General features: G+C 41.0%; 1 protein-coding gene across 6 annotated transcripts in view; it reads left to right on the forward strand.

Annotated features, from left to right (window-relative positions):
* The window catches only part of LOC143481331 (NACHT, LRR and PYD domains-containing protein 12-like), a 47,544-nt gene extending 28,559 nt beyond the window's left edge, over positions 1–18,985 (forward strand). For 4 of the 6 annotated variants that reach the window (XM_076979301.1, XM_076979302.1, XM_076979300.1 and 1 more), the window contains 7 exons: positions 2,127–2,303; positions 2,462–2,638; positions 2,969–3,145; positions 10,899–11,075; positions 14,025–14,201; positions 14,567–14,743; positions 17,411–18,985. In XM_076979301.1, the coding sequence (XP_076835416.1) occupies positions 2,127–2,303; positions 2,462–2,638; positions 2,969–3,145; positions 10,899–11,075; positions 14,025–14,201; positions 14,567–14,743; positions 17,411–17,432 (1,084 nt within the window). In that variant the 3' untranslated portion in view covers positions 17,433–18,985. The remainder of the gene's footprint in view (positions 1–2,126; positions 2,304–2,461; positions 2,639–2,968; positions 3,146–10,898; positions 11,076–14,024; positions 14,202–14,566; positions 14,744–17,410) is intronic. The other 2 variants (XM_076979304.1, XM_076979305.1) reach the window with 2 other exon arrangements.
* The last annotated feature ends 270 nt before the right edge of the window (positions 18,986–19,255 follow it).

Raw genomic sequence — 19,255 nt, forward strand, 5'->3', positions numbered from 1 at the left:
GCCCGCTACTGGTCGACCCCGTCTACAGTGGCAGCTGTCCTGTCAAGGGTTGCTTGTGTTCGTCCCTTGGGTGGGCGGAGCCCGTGATCCATCTCACCTGAGGGTCGTTTGTTTGTCTATATATGTCTTGTCTTTGTACCAGTTGACCGCTGGTTATTATATCCTTAATTTGGATAGAGTCACAGGTTTTTGGTTTGCGCACTTTACTATTAAACCATACATTTTCCCTGAGACTTGGCGTGATTGCTTCCATTTTATTTAGCTCACCCTGCCCCTCACACTTATACTCAGAATAGTAACATAAAATTGTCAAAAAAAAATCTTACTAAAATAACAAAGATAAATGAGGAAGGATTTTATGTGAAATAGAAATTAGAAAAATAATTTCTTTTATTCTTATTCGCTATACGTGCAACAACAAATAGTTGTTGAGTGATTCAGTGAGTGAGTGAGTGATTCTTTGAAATTGAATTATTCTTATGACATTGTAGAGATTGTGTTTTGTAAAGAACATTTGGAGATTATATACTGATCTTCATTTTGTGTGTGTGTGTGTGTGTGTGTGTGTGTGTGTGTGTGTGTGTGTGTGTGTATTTGAGAATATGAATGTGCTTGTATTAAAATGAGAGGAACACCATTACAATGTGTGCTTGTGCTAGAGCAGGGCAGGGGTGCCCAATACGTCGATCGCAAACTACTGGTCGATCGCGAAGGAAGTGTGGGTAGATCGCATGACATTAAAAAGTAGGAGATGAATGACAGGCTATCATCCATCTGCACTGATGGTTGTATTTTGATTGACATACAGGGTAGCCAATCTGACGTCTGTACTTCTGACAACCTACGCATGCGCGTTAAACCGCGCTAACTTGTTCAGTTACCTTGCAGCGTAGCTAGCCTCCAATTTATTTAAACTAAATACAACAAAGGATATAAAAATGAGTGCTGTAGCTGGTCCGAGTAAGTAGCCTAAAACCTACCACTTCATACAGAATACAGAAGTGCATTTTCCTCATCTGTCAGTGTGCTGTTGCTATTCCTGTTGCTGCATTTTCCGACTGTTCATGAAAACTATGACTGACTTTCCTGAGGTGAAAGAACTAACATCCCAGTTGTCTGAACAGCAGTTATTTATCTCACATCTGACCACAAAAGCTAAATCACTTTCAGCTGAGTCACTTAATTGTTAAACACAAGAAATCCTTCCAAGATGGCGAGATGATAAGAGCAGGGTTGCCAACTCTCATGCATTGAGCGTGAGACACACGCATTTGACCGTTTTCACACGCTCTCACACCACACTTCCGATATCTCATGCGGAAAAAAAAAATCCAGTTTTTTTACCTCTGATCCATATCTATGATTCAATGAGTTACTAGTTCGCTCTGGCGCCAACCACCGGCGATCGTTAGATTGCGATATAACACTTAATTTGTGTCCATTTTACGTTCGCCACCCCCCCCCCCCCCCCCCCCCCCCGCTCAACAACTTACGTTCGCCCCCCCCCCCCCCCCTCCCCGCTCAACAATTTTACACTCCCCACCTCCTCCAGGTTAAAATCTCACTCCAAGCGAACGTCAAAAGTTGGCAACCCTGTAAGAGGCATTTCTTAAAGCTGCTAATTACTTGTTCCGAGACATTTAAAACAAATATGAAATATAATCTTCAATCAAAGCTCTCCAGCTATCGAGGAATACAGTCACACGGCGCTCTGAAACCATGGTCGAGGATTTGACCCAGAAACTTTGGAAGGACTGTGAGTGTTTCTCACTACAATTAGCGATACTTTAATAAATAAAATACTTTATTTATCCTAAAAGGAAAAAAGGAAAAGGAAGGAAAGAATACACACTATTAAATAATAATAACTTAAATAATCATAATATAGAAGAAATACATTTCTTTAGCATTTTTATTGTATGTAGATCATTTTGACTTGCTCATCTTATAAGTAGCCTGCAAGCTGAAAAGGTTTGGGCACCCCTGTGCTAGAATGTAGTGATCTGTGTGTGTGTGTGTGTGTGTGTGTGTGTGTGTGTGTGTGTGTGTGTGTGTGTGTGTGTGTGTGTGTGTTTGTTTTTGTGTTGAACTGTAAGTCTGAGGAGTTTTTCTCCTTCTCTCTGTAGGCTGTCTTACTGCAGTATTAAAGAGGAAGGCTGTGCTGTTCTGGCTTCAGCTCTGAGGTCAAACCCCTCATCTCACCTGAGAGAGTTAAAACTGAACTACAGTAAACCTGGAGACTCAGGAGTGAAGCAGCTCTCTGCTCTACTAGAAGATCCACAATGTAAAATAGAGAAACTACAGTGAGTTACTGACTTACTGTTTCTTTATCCACACAGTCACATACCATTGTATCTTTATAAAAACATAAACACAGACATAAGTGTTTCTCTCTCACACACAGATATAGATATGCGTGTGTATTGAACTGTAAGTGTGAGTATTTTTCTCCTCTCTGCAGGTTGTCTAACTGCAGTATTACAGAGGAAGGCTGTGCTGCTCTGGCTTCAGCTCTGAGATCAAACCCCTCATCACACCTGAGAGAGCTGAATCTGAACTTCAGTGAACCAGGAGACTCAGGAGTGAAACAGCTCTCTGCTCTACTGGAGTATCCACACTGTAATCTGGAGACACTACAGTGAGTTACTGTCCCACACGTACAATACCAAGGGAGAAATAATTTAATAACAATTCCACCTAAATCAGAAATAAACAAAAAAAATAGTTGCAAACATTTTTCCAAATGAATTGTAAGTCAGGGGATGTTTGTGTCATACTGTGTGGTTGTGTCATATACTTTTGTCTGTATGTGTCCGATAGCAATTTTTGTTTACACTTACATTTATGTATTAGGGTGTTTGTGTGTATGGGCTGTTGATTCTTGTTTTTGTGCATGTGGTAATATGTGGCTGACATTGTATTTGCATTTGTGTGTTTTGTAAGTGAGTTTATCTCCTTCTCTTTGCAGGCTGTCTTGGTGCAGAATTACAGAGGAAGGCTGTGCTGCTCTGGCTTCAGCTCTGAGGACAAACCCCTCATCACACCTGATGGAGCTGAATCTGAACCACAATAAACCAGGAGACTCAGGAGTGAAGCAGCTCGCTGCTCTACTGGAGGAACCACACTGTACACTGGAGATACTAGAGTGAGTTACTGTCTGTGTTTATTTATACCCCCTACCACCCACACACAAACACACACACAAGTGAGTCAAAGGAAAGCAACACCTGAAATGAATTAGATGAGAGAGATAGAGAATGAGAATGAGCAAGACAGAAGAGTAAGTTTCCCTGTCAGCAGGTTTCTTCACGTTCTGTGTAGCCACACCCCTTTTGTTACAGCTGTTTGTCTTCAATTAAGTTTTGTATTTAGTCTCTTGATTTCTGGTTTGAGGGAGGGTCAATGTTTGAAGATTTTTTTATATGTGCGTTTAGGTTTCGTTCTATACTTGCCTCCGCCAAATTGTACCATATTTAGAATATTTAATAATTAATCTTTAAATTAATTAAGAATAAATATGTCAGGTAATCATTATCGTGAAATAAAAAAACAAATTTCTATTAATATTCTGAGAAAATGCTGTAACCTAAAGATTGTTAACACAATTAGACACAATATTTTAAAAACAGGCATGATTAATTATTTATTCATTGCTGTGAGTAAATTATAGGATACCAGACAACTCAAAGAAATTATGCAAATAAAGTTTAAAAGAATTACAAGTATTATGATTATAGTTAGTTTTAATATATAAAATATTTAATAAATATTTTGTGTTGGATTATTAGGACATACATTTTGTGCTTTTGTTCATGTATTACACCTTACGCCGTAAGGCAGCCAAGATGAACCAGATCATCTGACCACCTGTACCGGCTCAAAAAAAACCCCACTTTCTTATATTTCTGATAAAATTTTAACTTAATCAGAATAAAGATAAAATACTGAATTTATCCTCTGAAGCTCTTCCGATGTCTGAAATACAGGCGGTCCCCGGGTTACGACGTTGATCCGTCGTAAATCGATTTTCGGTTTAAATCGGAACATACGTAGGCTACAAACTGTACGTAAATAACGTACTATACGCAGTTATCCTATCCTAAAGCTAGCCTTTTGGCAAATACCTTTATCCATAGCTGCGTTTAACTAATCCTGACGCCGCGCACACCAAACACCAAGTTCCGTTTACGACGCAGAACCACTTGGGTCCAAACGAGGCTTTAAACAGTAAATGGGAGATGTGTAGTAACCACAAAAAATCGTAACTCGGGAACCTCGTAACCCCTGGACTGCCTGTATGATGTTTATGCATTAATGTCTTCGGCACGACCAATCAAGTTGAAAACATTAACTGACCAAAATAAACTGGACTTAAGGCTGAAGGGAGGTAGCTTTTTTAAGTAAAGTCCGAAAATCAGAAAGCGAAATGACCCGCAAGTCAATCAAATGACACCGCCGTCATCCATCCAGCACTGATTATCCAGTGAGAGGATCATATTTCAGCCTCAAAACAGACAGCACGCGCATGTGTGTGGTTTATTATTATGATTTGACGAATTTTTCCGTCAATATTTTTAATATAAAATATATATAAAATATGTTTTTTTCTCGCGGACATGTCGGTACGCCGGAATTGTGGCGTGGCGCCTGAAAACTACCAGGCCTGTAAATATGTATGTCTGTATGTATGTTTGTATGTCTCCTATTTTGTATTTGTGATTTGTACGTATGGATATTCCTCTGTCTTTGTCTAGTCATCTTTGTAGTTAAGCTGTGTTCCTGGTGTCATATTTCAGCTGTGGTAAAGTGTATTTAATGAATTGTAAATCATGTCTTCTAGTTCATTGTATGTGTAGTTTTCCTGTAAATCTTTACTAGTTTGTGTCTGTAGTATTGTTTGGTCATTCCCCCGTCTCTGTATGTCTTATAGGTATAGTATGCTCTATCCATGTACTGTTTATGTGACGCGGGTATAGAGGTGGCAGGAGGAAGAGGCTGCAAACTGAAAGCTTTATTGTCCATAATAAAAGAAACACAAAGACGCGGGCTAAAAGGCAATAACCATGGAGATAGGAGCAATTACCAATGTCCAAAGAGGCAGACCAAGGACGAGGAGACTTCCAAGAAGAGAAGACGACAGCTGTCCTTGAATGTGAGGCAAAGGCTCAACAATGTGCAGCTCTGAACTGCACAACCTGTGGACTTAACTGCTGTGTGAAATAGGGAACAGGTGTCAATAGTGTGGTGATTGGGATCTGGGGAGTGGTTTGGTGACTGAAGGTGTGTGCCTAGCTGAAGTGGGCGTGTGTGAGTCAGCTGCCCCTCGTCACTGGTTGACACCCAAACTTTGTCTCCCACCTTGTATGGAGGTGCCTCACTCCTCCTGCCATGTGCCTTGAGCTCGTTGCACTGCTGCGTCCAGTCACTGATGGTTGTCCGCCCAGACCCTCTCGCTTCTCTTACACCAGTCCTCATTGGCGGGCTGGTCTGATGAGGCAGCGTTCCAGGGGTATTGGGGAGGCTGGCGACCCAGCATGCTCTCAAATGGTGTCTTACCCATACTGGACTGCATGAGGGAATGCTGCAATAGGCCCGCAGAAATTGCCCCAACTCCTGATTGACCCGCTCTACCTGGCCGTGAGACTGACAGTGATAAACTTTGACATGAATTACATTCATAGAAGTGAGGTGAACTGCGGTCCCCTATCTGATACAATGTCCTCAGGTAAACTGATCTGCCAAAACACATGCCAGAATAGCAGGTACGCAGTCTCCCACACCATGGGAGAAAAGTCCCCGTTATAAAATCCAGAGCGATGTATGTCCATGGCTTCTTGGGGACTGGCAAGGGGAGTAGCTTACCAGCAGGAGGCGTGAGTGGCACTTTGCTCCATGTGCATTCCGGGCAGAAAGCCATGTGAGTCAGGATATCACGGTGCATCCCCGGCCACCAGTAACGAGCCCCCGGCAGCTGTGACATGCGGGTGGAGCCTGGGTGTCCTGTCCCCAGGGATGAATGAGCCCAACTAATCAAATCAAATCAAATTAAATCAAATATATTTGTATAGCGCTTTTCACAACATATATTGTCACAAAGCGCTTTACAGGATTTACAAGGTTAACAATTACTATTGGTCCAAATCCCTAATGAGCAAGCCAAAGGCGACAGTGGCAAGGAAAAACTCCCTAGATGGTGGGGAATAGGAAGAAACCTTGGGAGGACCAAGACTCAAGAGGGAACCCATCCTCCATTGGGCGGCCCGTTAACACACAAATTATACAAAAACAAATTATGCAGAATAATACACAAGTTACAAACAAATCACACAATCAGGCTAAGTATAAGGTAACTAGAATGAAAGTTCTGGGTGTTGATATTGTCAATGTAAATGTCTTATGATTAATGCCAGGTTTTCATTCCGTGTCGGAGCGATGATACTGGAATTGTAGGCTCCAACTGCAGTGTTACTCCCCAAGTGAACCTCAGAGAAGAAAGATATGTGATGTGGTAAATATGTAACAGATTATTCAAATGCCAAACTAAACAGATAAGTCTTTAGTTGAGTTTTAAACATTGAGACTGTGTCTGAGTCCCGAATAAAGGCAGGAAGATTATTCCACAGTTGTGGAGCTTTAAAAGAAAAGGCTCTTCCACCTGCTGTGATCTTTTTGATCCTAGGAACAGTTAATAAGCCTGCGTCCTGTGAACGAAGTGAACGTGCTGGATTGTAATGATCAATAAGTTCACTAAGATACTCTGGAGCTAAGCCATGCAGTGTTTTATATGTTAATAAAAGTATTTTATAGTCAATACAGAATCTAACTGGCAGCCAATGTAATGACGATAGTACGGGACTAATGTGATCAAATTTTTTAGTTTTCGTTAAAACTCGCACTGCTGCGTTCTGAACCAGCTGGAGTTTGTTTATCGATTTACCAGAACATCCAGCTAGAAGACTATTGCAATAATCTAGGCGAGGGGATATGAATGCATGGATTAGCTTTTCCACATCACTAGTATTTAATATATTTCTAATTTTAGCAATGTTGCGTAAGTGAAAGAACGCTACCCTAGTTATATTATTAATGTGTGAATCGAACGAGAGATCTGGGTCTATTGTGACACCTAAGTTCTTTACATCTGAGCTGGGGGTTATAGTAAAGGAATGTAGATTCAACGCTACATTACGTATCTTGTCACTCGCTGCCCTAGACCCAACTATTATTAGCTCTGTTTTATCTGGATTTAGTGCTAGAAAGTTACACGCCATCCAATGTTTTATCTCTTCTACACACTTCTCGATTTTACTGTTTACACCTAAATCATCGGGTTTAGCCGATAAATATAGTTGGGTGTCGTCTGCGTAGGAGTGGAAACTGATGTCGTGCTTATGCATAATCTCGCCTTAGGGTAACATGTAAAGTGTAAATAGAAGTGGTCCTAGGACTGTCCCTTGTGGGACACCATATTTAACCTGAACAGATTTAGATGTTTTATTATTAACACTTACACATTGGAAGCGGTCGGTCAGATATGATCTAAACCAGGAAAGTGCAACTCATTTAAAACCTACTGTGTTTTCTAGTCGATCCAGCAAAATGTTGTGGTCTACAGTATCAAAAGCTGCGCTAAGATCTAACAGTATAAGGAACGAGATGAGCCCATTATCTGACGATATCAGTAAATCATTCACTACTCTGAGTAAAGCTGTTTCAGTGCTGTGGTTCGGTCTAAATCCTGATTGGAACTTTTCATGGATACTATTTGATTGGAGATAATGGTTTAACTGATTGTAAACTGCTTTTTCTAGAATTTTAGAGATAAATGGGAGATTAGAAATTGGTCTATAGTTGGCTAGAATCTGCGGATCGAGATTCTGTTTTTTAATCAAGGGTCTAATCAACAGCTGTGTGCTGCGCGGGAGGAACATAATTACAGTGAGGTGAACAGTGCTGATTGGGGTTAGCAGCAGTGATGGCTCTGTCTATGTCCCACTCCACTGCACCAATAAAGCACTTCGGTTCCTCCCTCGTAGATTCGGTACTGTCGGGGAACGAGCGAGGGAGATCATTGGCGCAGGTGTTCCTCTCTCCCAGATGGTAAGTCACCTGACACTGGAAGCGAGAGAAAAAGAGTGACCACCGCGCCTGGTGCGCATTCAGCCTCAGTACCCTTTAGGTACTCTAAATTCTTGTGGTCTGTGATAACCGTAAGAGGATGTCCCGCCCAATCCAGCCAGTGTCTCCATTCCTCAAATGTGAGATGCATGGACAGCAGTTCACAGTCTCCAAATCCATAATTGCATTCCACTGGGCTCAGTTTATTGGGTAAGCGATCGGTTTCAGACCACTAGACCACTAGAGGGGGCTCGTACCGTGTATAAGGCATGGTCCATCCCACCACAGCCTCCACCTTGCCGGGTTGCATGTGCACGGAGTCTGGCCTGATGGTGTAGCCTAGGAAGTTCACCTCCCTGAGGTGGAACTCGCACTTTTCGAGCTTGCAATACAAGCGATTGCACAGGAGTGTGCCAAAAACTGCTCACACATCATGCACATGTTGGTCTAAGGCAGTGGTTCCCAAAGTGGAGGGCGCGCCCCCTAGTTGGGGCGTGGAGCTATTGCAAGGGGGGCGCGGAGCTTGGAAGTAAAGCCTGGTTTTATTTTGGCGAGTGACCGTAGCGCGTGACTCCGCCCACCTCGCACGACCCTGCACGAACGGTGGAGGCGTTTATACTTGCGCGAGCTTCACTGCAGTGTTCTCCGAAACGATAGGTGGCGATAGGTGGCAGTGGAGAATAAAAAGCCCCTGCAAAACCGGTGAAAGAACATTTTTACCTGATGCTACACCAGGCATCAAAATAAATAAATATATATACACACACTATATATATATATATATATAATATATATATATATATATATATATATATATATATATATATATATATATGTAGATAGAAATATACATCTATGAATCTGCGCGAATGGTGGAGGCGTTTATACTAGCCGCATCACATTCTTTGTAGTGTTCTCCTAAACGATATGTGGTAGTATAAAGAAACACCCCTCAAAAACAGGGGAAGAAACATTTACCTGACAAATTTTAATGTTGCTTTGTGTTTCAGGTTTGAAAAGTGCTGGAATTTAGGCTAAAGTACTTGAAAATGCTTGAAATTGTAACTACTTCATTTCACAACAAATATCTGTCTGACTGAACAGTTCTCTTGAATTATGTTAACAAATATGAGCCTCTTGTAATTCCAGGACGAAACATGAGAGAACGTGAAGACGTTAACATTGGGCATTTTGAAAATAAATAACCATTAAATAATGTGATTAAAAAGCGAATTATTTCGAGTATATGTATAAATATTTAACTTAATTAAGTATAGCGTTCTGGGAAATATTGAAATGGACCTTTAAAGTGACGTACAAGTGCTTTAATTCCACCTTATAAAGGTGTATGAACCCTGCAAATATGACTTTGTTCATTGCGCTGAGGCGCGGAGGTGCACGGCCTCGAGAATCGACAGTGCGCGAGTCCTCGTGCGGAGCCACCGCGATTACGTCATTTTCGCCGCTCGGACCCTCGTGACGCGTCAAGTATAAACCAGGCTTAAAACATGTGCACATGTGTCAATATGGGGGTGTGTGTGTAGGGGGGGCGCAAAAATATTCTTATCTACTAAAGGGGGGCACGGCAGAAAAAGCTGACATACTGGCCCATGACCCGCTCCTCCTCTTGGGACAACGGATAGACTCGACTCCTAGGTGGCATCATTCCCTCCTTATGTTTGCTACATTGGGGCTCTCAATAGTGGTGGACTGGACTACGACCCTGTGTCTGCACCGAACGCATCTGTGGGGTGTGGTCCATTTTATTATTCACCCAGTTCCCCTAGTGTGATGGAGTGATGGAGGTGTGGGAGAATGTAAAAGGAAATGTGCTCTGTATGACTCCGAACACTAAGACGAACATAAGCGGGGTGATACTGCATGGTGCCTCCACCCATAGGCCTGCCATCCAGTGCTTGCACCCACCTCTTTCTCTCCAAGGCCTTCAGGGGCACACCCAGCCTCTCTGCCATGCTCTACTCCATCACGTTGCCTGAGGCTCCTGAGTCCACTAAGGCAGAAACTTATTTGGTGACTGAGGGTGTGTGCCTGGCTGAAGTGGGCATGTGTGACTGTGAGTCAGGGTAACATCTAGTGTAGAGTGACCAAACATCCATATTTCCCAGGACATGTCCGTATTTCACGTCTGGGTTTTATTAAAAAAGTGAGGAAATGTCCTGGTTTTTAAATTACTTTCATTGGACTATCATTTGTTATTGGAGTTTTTGTTTTTGTTTTTTTGGTTTTAATAAACCAACTGTAAATATGATATTGTAGGATTACGTAGGCCTATGTTAAGTGAGTGCATGCCACAGTATATGTCCCGCACACCCCCTCACCCCCCTAACTGGACTATAAGGACAACTGATTACAAGTAATCAGTAAACATTCTGATCTCAGACCAGCTGCTTGAACTTAAGTGTGGACTAAAATGCGTGAAAAGTTTCTAAATGTATCGAAACTGCATGACGTAACGAAACCTAATTTTGGAACAGTCACATGACTTTCCCCTTTTGATACGTACTTCGAAACAGTGTTTTCGGAACACTGAGATTCAAATGAATCGATTATGTTCAATTCCACATTTCAAGTTTTACATCACTATGGATTTGACCCTGGCCTGTTTTTATGACCCTGATTTTGGATTGCCCTTTATGACACCTTGTTCTTCTTAGCACATGCATCCGCCTCATCGCTCCGAGATGCCACAGCCATTACAGATGTGTTAGTACACACACAAAATACCAAGCTGTCTGAGTTTTTCCTCCTTCTCTCTGCAGGCTGTCTAACTGCAGTATTAGAGAAGAAGGCTGTGCTGCTCTGGCTTCTTCCATAAGATCACAGCCCTTATCACACCTGATAGAACTGAATCTGAATCGCAATAAACCAGGAGACTCAGGAGTGAAGCAGTTCTGTGCCCTACTGGTGGATCCACACTGTAAACTGGTGATACTACAGTGAGTAGTCTCTTTCATTCACACACACACTCACACACACCATCACTGTCTGCATGCGTATGTTTCCCTATCTGTTTTAGTCTCGCGCGTGCACACACGGGTGTGTGTGCATATGTGCACCATCACTGTCTGTCTGACACTTATTATGACGTTGGTTCTCTCTCTCACATGTGCATGCATGTGTATTACTGGTTGTAAGTATCACTTACACTGTATTTGGGTTCTGGAGATTTGCTGTCTTGGTCACAACAATATGTTTACTTATGCAACAGAAACTCAGACCTTTTGCTGGAATAACTATAGACAATTATCAATTACAAAGATAACAAGTAAAAGCTTAATTGCTATGCTTTTATTATTATCTGGCATTCATCCAAATCCTGGTCCTTTCAATTGTAATATACCAGCTGAATTTAATAACATGTCAGGGCTACACATTTTGCATATAAATGCTCGTAGCTTGCTCGCAAAATTGGACATGGTCAAAATTTGGGTAAATCCATCAGGTGCTGATATTATTGTTGTCTCCGAGACCTGGCTGTCAAATTCTATAACTGATAATGATGTGGCTATAAATGGGTTTAATTTTTATCATACAGATCGTCCAACGAAAGGTGGTGGAGTTGCAATATATGTAAAGTCTCACTATATGACCCAAGTCTTGGTTACTAAATCATTGTCCAGACAATTTGATATTTTAGTATTAAACCTCAGTCTGTGTCATGAACCAAGGAGTTTGAAGCAACAAAGTGTTTGTTAAAACAATTGAGCATCTCTTCTTTATCTGACACTAAACTAGAATCAATTACTAATTTAGAGGGAAGCTCTCCTGAATGAGAATTACCAGAAATAGATGTAATCATTTTCCAAAATGTACACGGATCATTTAAATACAGACTGGGGCAGTCATGGCCTGGCGGTTAGGGAACTGGACTTGTGACCGGAGGGTCGTGGGTTCGATTCCCAGACAGGCCATGACTGAGGTGCCCTTGAGCAAGGCACCTAACCCCAACTGCTCCCCGGGCGCCGGGCTAGGGCTGCCCACCGCTCTGGGCACGTGTGATCCACAGCCCCCTAGTAATCACTAGTGTGTGTGTGTGTGTTCTGACTGCACAGATGGGTTAAAAGCGGAGGACAAATTTCGATTGGGGTGTAAAAATCACAATTGACAAAATATGGCACATTTCATTTCACATTTCAATTTCAAAATAATTTGTTGTTTCAGATAAATAATAGTTGCTTTATGCTTTTTTACAGAAAGCAGTACTTTTATTTCGGAGCTGACGGAAACGTAACCAATCAGCATCTCACCCAGACTTTTTCGCCTTAGCCCATAGCTGGTCCCTTTTATGTAAAAACGTTTTCAGTTCAGGAGTAAACCAAGGGCTGACGCAACTTTTTACCCTAAACACTTTAAAAGGGTCATGTTTATACGTTCCCAATTAAAACAATAAAGGTCCCAAAGGAATGCCTGTTCACTGAATTTTTTAAGACTTCTTTTTGTAATAATATTGGCCTTAGCTTTTAGCAGTTTTGTATCCCTAATTGCACCAACCACACAGTGATCACTTAGGTCATTAGCAAAGACCCCTGTAGCAGTATATTTGTGTGGCATATTAGTAATTATCAAATCAAGAAGGGTTGATTTATCTAAATTCTTAGCATTCGGGCGGGTAGGAGTATTTATGATCTGAGTCAGATTCAAGGATAAGCAATGTGCTTTTAAGTCATCAGACACAGAAGTCAACCAGTCCCAGTTTAAATCACCTATCAGAAGAATTTCCTTAAAATGCACTTCACATAAAATCTGAAATCCAGAGTGTCACTGGGGGCAGATGGGGGTCTATAGCACCCAACCACTGTTAAAGACTGAGTCATCAAGTTATCTTGATATATCTAGGGGAGTCCCACAAGGGTCAATTTTAGGGCCTACTCTTTTTACTGTTTATATCAATAATTTGGCCTATGGTCTTACAAATGCAGCTGTGCATTTTTATGCTGATGACTCGGTTATTTATTGCCATGCAAAATCGGTTGCCCTTGTTTTTGAGCATCTGAAATCTGCTTTTGATATTATTCAATCTCAATTATTACAACTTTGTCTATTATTCAAGTAAGACTAAGGGAATGTTATGGTTTCTGCTACTTTTATGAGTCTGTTAGACTATGGGGATATTGTGGATATGAAAGCCTCAGCCCGCTCATTGCGAATGTTGGATGCTGTCTACCATGGAGCTCTTAGATTTATCACAGGCACTAAAGCTTTCACACATCATTGTACGTTATATTCTTTAGTAAATTGGCCTTCTGTACACAATCGTAGACTTCTACATTGGTACACATTTATTTACAAATCTATTCTGCATCTGGTACCATCATATTTGGCATGTTATTTCTTACGTAAACAGCAACATCCTAGCCTTCGCTCCCAAGACTTTATTACATTCAGTGTTCCGTCGGTTCGTTCTGAACTTGGCAAAAAGGCATTCTCTTTCTCTGGTCCCTCCATCTGGAACATGCTTCAGCGGAATCAGAAGAGTATATAGTTATATTGAAAGATCTGGAAAATACATTTATAGGCACTTGCACTTGTTTTAAATGAAAGTTTATTCCTTGACGATACTGCATGTAAATTGTAATGATTTGTATGTATATGTATTTTGTATAACTTTTTACATTGCTGTTTAAAAAAAAAACAGGTCTCTCTTGTAAATGAGTCTGCAAGCCTCCAGAGATTATCCTGTCTAAATAAAGTAATAATAATAATAATGCCCGCACATAATAACAATTAATTGTGTAAATTGTGTGTGCACATCTGTTTGTTGGTATGTGTGAGTGGTAAATATGAGGAGTGTTAACAGTTACATTTTAAACATGTACCACTTCATGTGTGCTTGCATTTTTGTCTATACAAAGTTGTTTGAGGAGTTTTTCCTCCATTCTCTACAGGCTGTCTAACTGCGGTATTCAAGAGGAAGGCTGTGCTGCTCTGGCTTCAGCTCTGAGATCAAACCCCTCATCACACCTCAGAAAGCTGAATCTGAACCACAATAAACCAGGAAACTTGGGAGTGAAGCAACTCTCTGCACTGCTGGAGGATCCACACAGTATGCTAGAGGTGCTAACGTAAGTTGTTGACTTACTTTACTAAAATGACAAACTGGTTCCTCCTGCTATTAATTCCAAAGCACTTTGCCTGCACAGTTGATTAAGGACTTCTGTCTGAAACATGATGTTTATCTGAAAACGTTCTGCATTTTACGACAATTTATAATATTTCTAAATATCTTACCCAAGTACGCTGCAATAACTTTCCTGGAATCCCCCCCCCCCCAACACATACACTTAATTTATCTCTATATCTCTTAATGACACGCGCACACACACCCACGGCATACTGTGTTTGTGATGTTTAGGGGTGTAGCTTTGTTTCTGAATGTGTGGATGTGTGAGGGAGAGTGTGTTTGACATGTAGTTTATCTCCTTTGCAGACTGTCTTGGTGCAGAATTACAGAGGAAGACTGTGCTACTTTGGCATCAGCTCTGAGGTCAAACCCCTCATCACACCTCAGAGAACTGAATCTGAGCCACAATAAACCAGGAGATTCAGGAGTGAAGCAGCTCTCTGCTCTACTGGAGGATCCACACTGTAAACTTGAGAAACTAGAGTGAGTTGACTTACTGTCTCTTTATACACACACTCACACTCGTATATATCACTGTCTCCATCTCTAGTTCTCTGTCTTTTTCACGCACAATCATTACTGTCTTTCTCACACACACACACTGTATGTCCCATTCTCTGCCAGGTCTTTTTCTACTCTTACCTATAGACCGTGCTCACTGAGCCTGTACATGGATAGATAGTACTGATAGTGATGTTTCCCTATCTTGTAACTCCCTTTTAAGAACCACACAGCACCTCGCAAGGTCAAAATTTTTTAAAGCCAAAATCACAACCAGTGTCACCCATGACTGCGTGGAGCTACTAGTCAAGACACAATTGAGCACCATAAACTCTAGGCGATCTTTTAAACCCATCACTAGACCTTAATCAGTCTAGAGGGAGATGTCACATGACCCCGAATCCAGTTGTTTATCTGTCATTAAGCCATCTTCTGGACAACCTGAGAATAAAACCAGAGCTGCCAACCCACAGACATACTGAGTACAGCAATGGCCGAGACGGAATAAAAAGTGATCCCACTGAAATCAAAACCACTGAGTCATAACTATCTTTGTTCCCTGGGACTTTAACTGACCCACAGCCCTGATACTGGGTAAAACCACAAAAACCAAACTATTAAACCATAACATAAATGTTTCAACCCTTCACACCAAAGCTTTATCAAAACACATGTGCATGTGTCATGTCTCACCCTTCTGTCAATCATGTCAGGGTTTTGTTTTTCCCTTAGTTTGGTTATGCCCTTGGTTTAACACTTTCTCATTTGGTTTGCTCATTAGTTCATGTATACACCATGTGTTTGTTCTTGGGTTGTGGGTTATTCTTATTGTACTGGTGTTTTTGTAGTTATTCATCTGGAGTATTGTGTTATTTGATTCTATGCTTAGAGTTATATTGCAAGTAAAGTTTAGTTTTCATATTAATTCTTGTTTGTGTCCATTCTTGGTTTGGAGTTCAGAGAACGGTGTGTTGAGTAATTGTGTTCTCATTGGCTTAGAGTACTTTTGTGAGTAGCGTTTAGTGCCTGGGATATTTGTGTCGTTTGGCTTGTTTTCATATTAATATGAGTTATAATGTTGTGTGGTTTTCCGGTTTCACTCGTTCAAGTAAAGTCTTTCATGGGTTGTCTGGCTAACAGCTTCATGTTACACTTAGTAAGGCTTGTATATTTCCTTTGGGTTAAAATTTCGACTACAGTTTTCTGTGTTTGCTTGTCGTGTTAATTATTAAATGTCTTTTCATATTCCAGTTATTTCTCTGGAGCAGTGTTACGGTCCTTAGTGCAGAATAGCTCGTTCTAAAAGGACGCAACATAAATAACCAAAACATCACACAGCAAGGTTCATTCATACATGGTTCTTTTATCTTATTTGTTTTGTACTTTCTAATTTCCATTTCCAATTACATCATACAACATCATACAAAAATAACACAACATAAGAAGACAGGATTGGATGGGCTCGTGCCAAAATAACAACCAAAAACAAGCTAAAGGCCTCCCCTGCTTTAACTACCCTAAAGCAAAAGAAACAACCAAAACACAGATCAATCGTCCCTAACTCCCTATTCGCTCACAAAACAGGAGAAAACGGCGATTAAAATAAATAGGCACTTACCCAAACAAAAATACAAACGAAACAACAACTTATCAAAAGAACATGGACCCACAAGATCTGATTATGACTGTATGACTAACAACTCATAAGGTGCATTAAAACACTATTTAGCTCTTAGCGCCTGAAGTATGGAGTACCAATATCTCGAATTGGCGGTCAAACATACAGACACAATTCAGAAACCTACTCTGCAGAAACCTACTTGGCAATGTAACATCTCGTAAGGTGCGTTAAACTCCTGTCTAGCTCTCAACGGCCGTTGTAGGGAGTAATATCTCAAATCGGCGGTACCCGAACATACACAAAACCACAACTCAAAACCCTACTGTAATGTATTAGCAAAAGAGGACCGCGTGGTGAACTGACAAACATCACACCACGGGCCACCATACGAAAAGCACAAACTCTTTAAAAAGGGGAACCAATTACTAAACAGCCAATCCCGTTGTTCCGTCGTCAAATGGAAGCAGCACCTGTCTTCCATATCGTCTTCATACTCGCCCTCCAATGGAAAACCTGCAAAAGAACATGCTAGTACACAACAAGAAATCCAGGCACGTAACAAGCAGGGCTAATCAACTATATTTTTCTGCAGGCCAAATTTGGCAGATAGCTCTGACCTGTGGTCTGGGGTGGGGGGGGGGCGAACGTGATTTGTTGATGGGGGGGGAGGGGGTGGCGAACGTAACACTCGTGACGGAGTGTTTTTTCAATAGCCCTGAAATAAATGCTCCAGTTTAAAATGAATTCTCCCATCAAAATTAAAAAATATTTTGAACAATTTATTCTGGGTCCGAATGGGATGGCATTATATACATATCTCATAAGTCTCGCTAGTTCAGGGATCAAGACTTGCAACAATAAAGTGTCTACCATCTTATGTAAAACCCCATTGGTTAAAGATCAATCCCCTTGGCATATGTGTCTGCCTATCAATAGTGCAACATTAGTGTGTGTGTGTGTGTGTGTGTGTGGTTTGATTGCTGACTGAACACGTGTCTAATGATTCTGTCCTATACTTTGTGTTGCAGCATCTGGACACCAAATACCTAACCTGATTCAGGTCTTGCAGAGTAGAGGATGACCAAAGACGCATATGACTCTACATGACTCTCCATAGTGATGTGCATTAGTGGTGAAGACATTTATTCAGATGAGCATTTACATAGTCTCACTGGTTTCATTTTTTATTAGTTTAACAGTTAAAAATTAATTAATACGGTATTTACTGTTCTACTTGTATTATGTACATTATGCTAATTTCTTATCGCTGTCCTTATCTAATCCTACCTTATTCTTTCTGTCCTTTCATTGTATTCAATTGTATGTTATTGTATTGTATTTCTGCTGTAAAGTACTTTTTGTATTGCTCCTACATAAAGATGCTATATAAATGAGGATATTATTAGTACTGTGACTGTTTTGTCACTTCCTTGTTTTCCTTCATTGTGCGTTTCCTTTTCTGTCAGTTTCACGCCTCCTTGTTCAGCTGTCTGACCTTCGCCCATCCATCTCACCTGTTTGTGCTCTATCACTTGTTATTCTGACTATTTTTCTTAGTTCGCTCTTTGTTATTCTCGTTACTCTGTTGTGTTAGTCAAGTCTCGTCATTCATCGACTACTATTGTTTGTATATTGGCCTCTGTTTGTGAGGTACGGTGGATTTCAGGGTGCAGTATTTGATTTCTGGCAGTATATAATTTCATTTATAAAATGAATACTGTGTAATTGTATAACTTAAGCTCACTAGCTACAATTTAAGATAACCAGCTGTTTTTTATGGTCTGAAGCTTTTTTATAATTTGTAATGTCACCTGATAGTTCATACAATTAAACTTTACTAAACAATAATAAAACCAATTAGAAGCATACTGATTAACAAACCTTGTATATTGTTAATAAATTGTTCACTTTACCTCTTGTAAGAAAATCTGAGATCTTGCCTGTCCAAGAACAATAAGAAGTGCTTGTCTTAATTGTTGCTGTTTGCTTGCAGCTGCCGTCTATTTAGTGTAAGGGAATTTGATCTACTGTCCTTGACACTCAATCAGAACACTGACATTCAGTTCACTGCTCCTCAGTTAGAACCTCTGTCTCTCTCCCTCTCTCTCCCTGTACTTTTCCACTACCCCTAGATCCAGTCTACTGTACTCCTCTCCTGATAAGAACACCAGTCTGTTACGGAACAGCTCTGGACCCCTCCCTGTGGGCGTGTGTTTACGTCGTCTGCCGTCTGCGTCAGTGGATCCTCGTGGGTGTGGTTGTTTGTGTGTGTTCATCCATCCCACCTGTGGCTCGTCTCGTAATCACTCGGGGCTCATGTGTTCTGTCTATTTAATGTGCGTTCGCGCAGTGTCTTGTGCTTGTCGTTATCTGATTCTCCACGTTACGTGTATATGTAGGTGTTTCTGTGTGCGCTGTCTTGCGCTTCTGTGAATAAAGCAGTGACGTTGGCTGCAAAAGCAAGGATCCGTGTCTCGTCCTTCATGCTGCACCCCAACGTTACACAGTCATACATGTTTTATTATTCTTACCCAAATTTGTTGACACATCATCTTTATTCTGTATTTAACTACATGTATTATTAAACTTTAGAATTTTCCTGACACCTGTGTGTTGTGAATCTGTTCTCCTGGCCAGCTACGGACTGAACAAATTTATAATCCTGTCTATGAACCCTGAAGGCTATGATCTACATCTATAAATTATTTCAGAAACCTTAACACTTAGCTCTTCTTCTAGAGCAAAAATAATTAGCAGAATCCATTTTGCTGAAACGCTGAGGTGACGCTAGCAGCTGATGACCGTAAACACCAGTCCCATGTGGGGAGGCGGGAACAAGGCGTGATGCAAACGCAGTCTCTCTATGTACACTC

This window comes from Brachyhypopomus gauderio, chromosome 18, assembly GCF_052324685.1.
Source record: "Brachyhypopomus gauderio isolate BG-103 chromosome 18, BGAUD_0.2, whole genome shotgun sequence".
NCBI classification, from domain to species: Eukaryota; Metazoa; Chordata; class Actinopteri; order Gymnotiformes; family Hypopomidae; genus Brachyhypopomus; species Brachyhypopomus gauderio.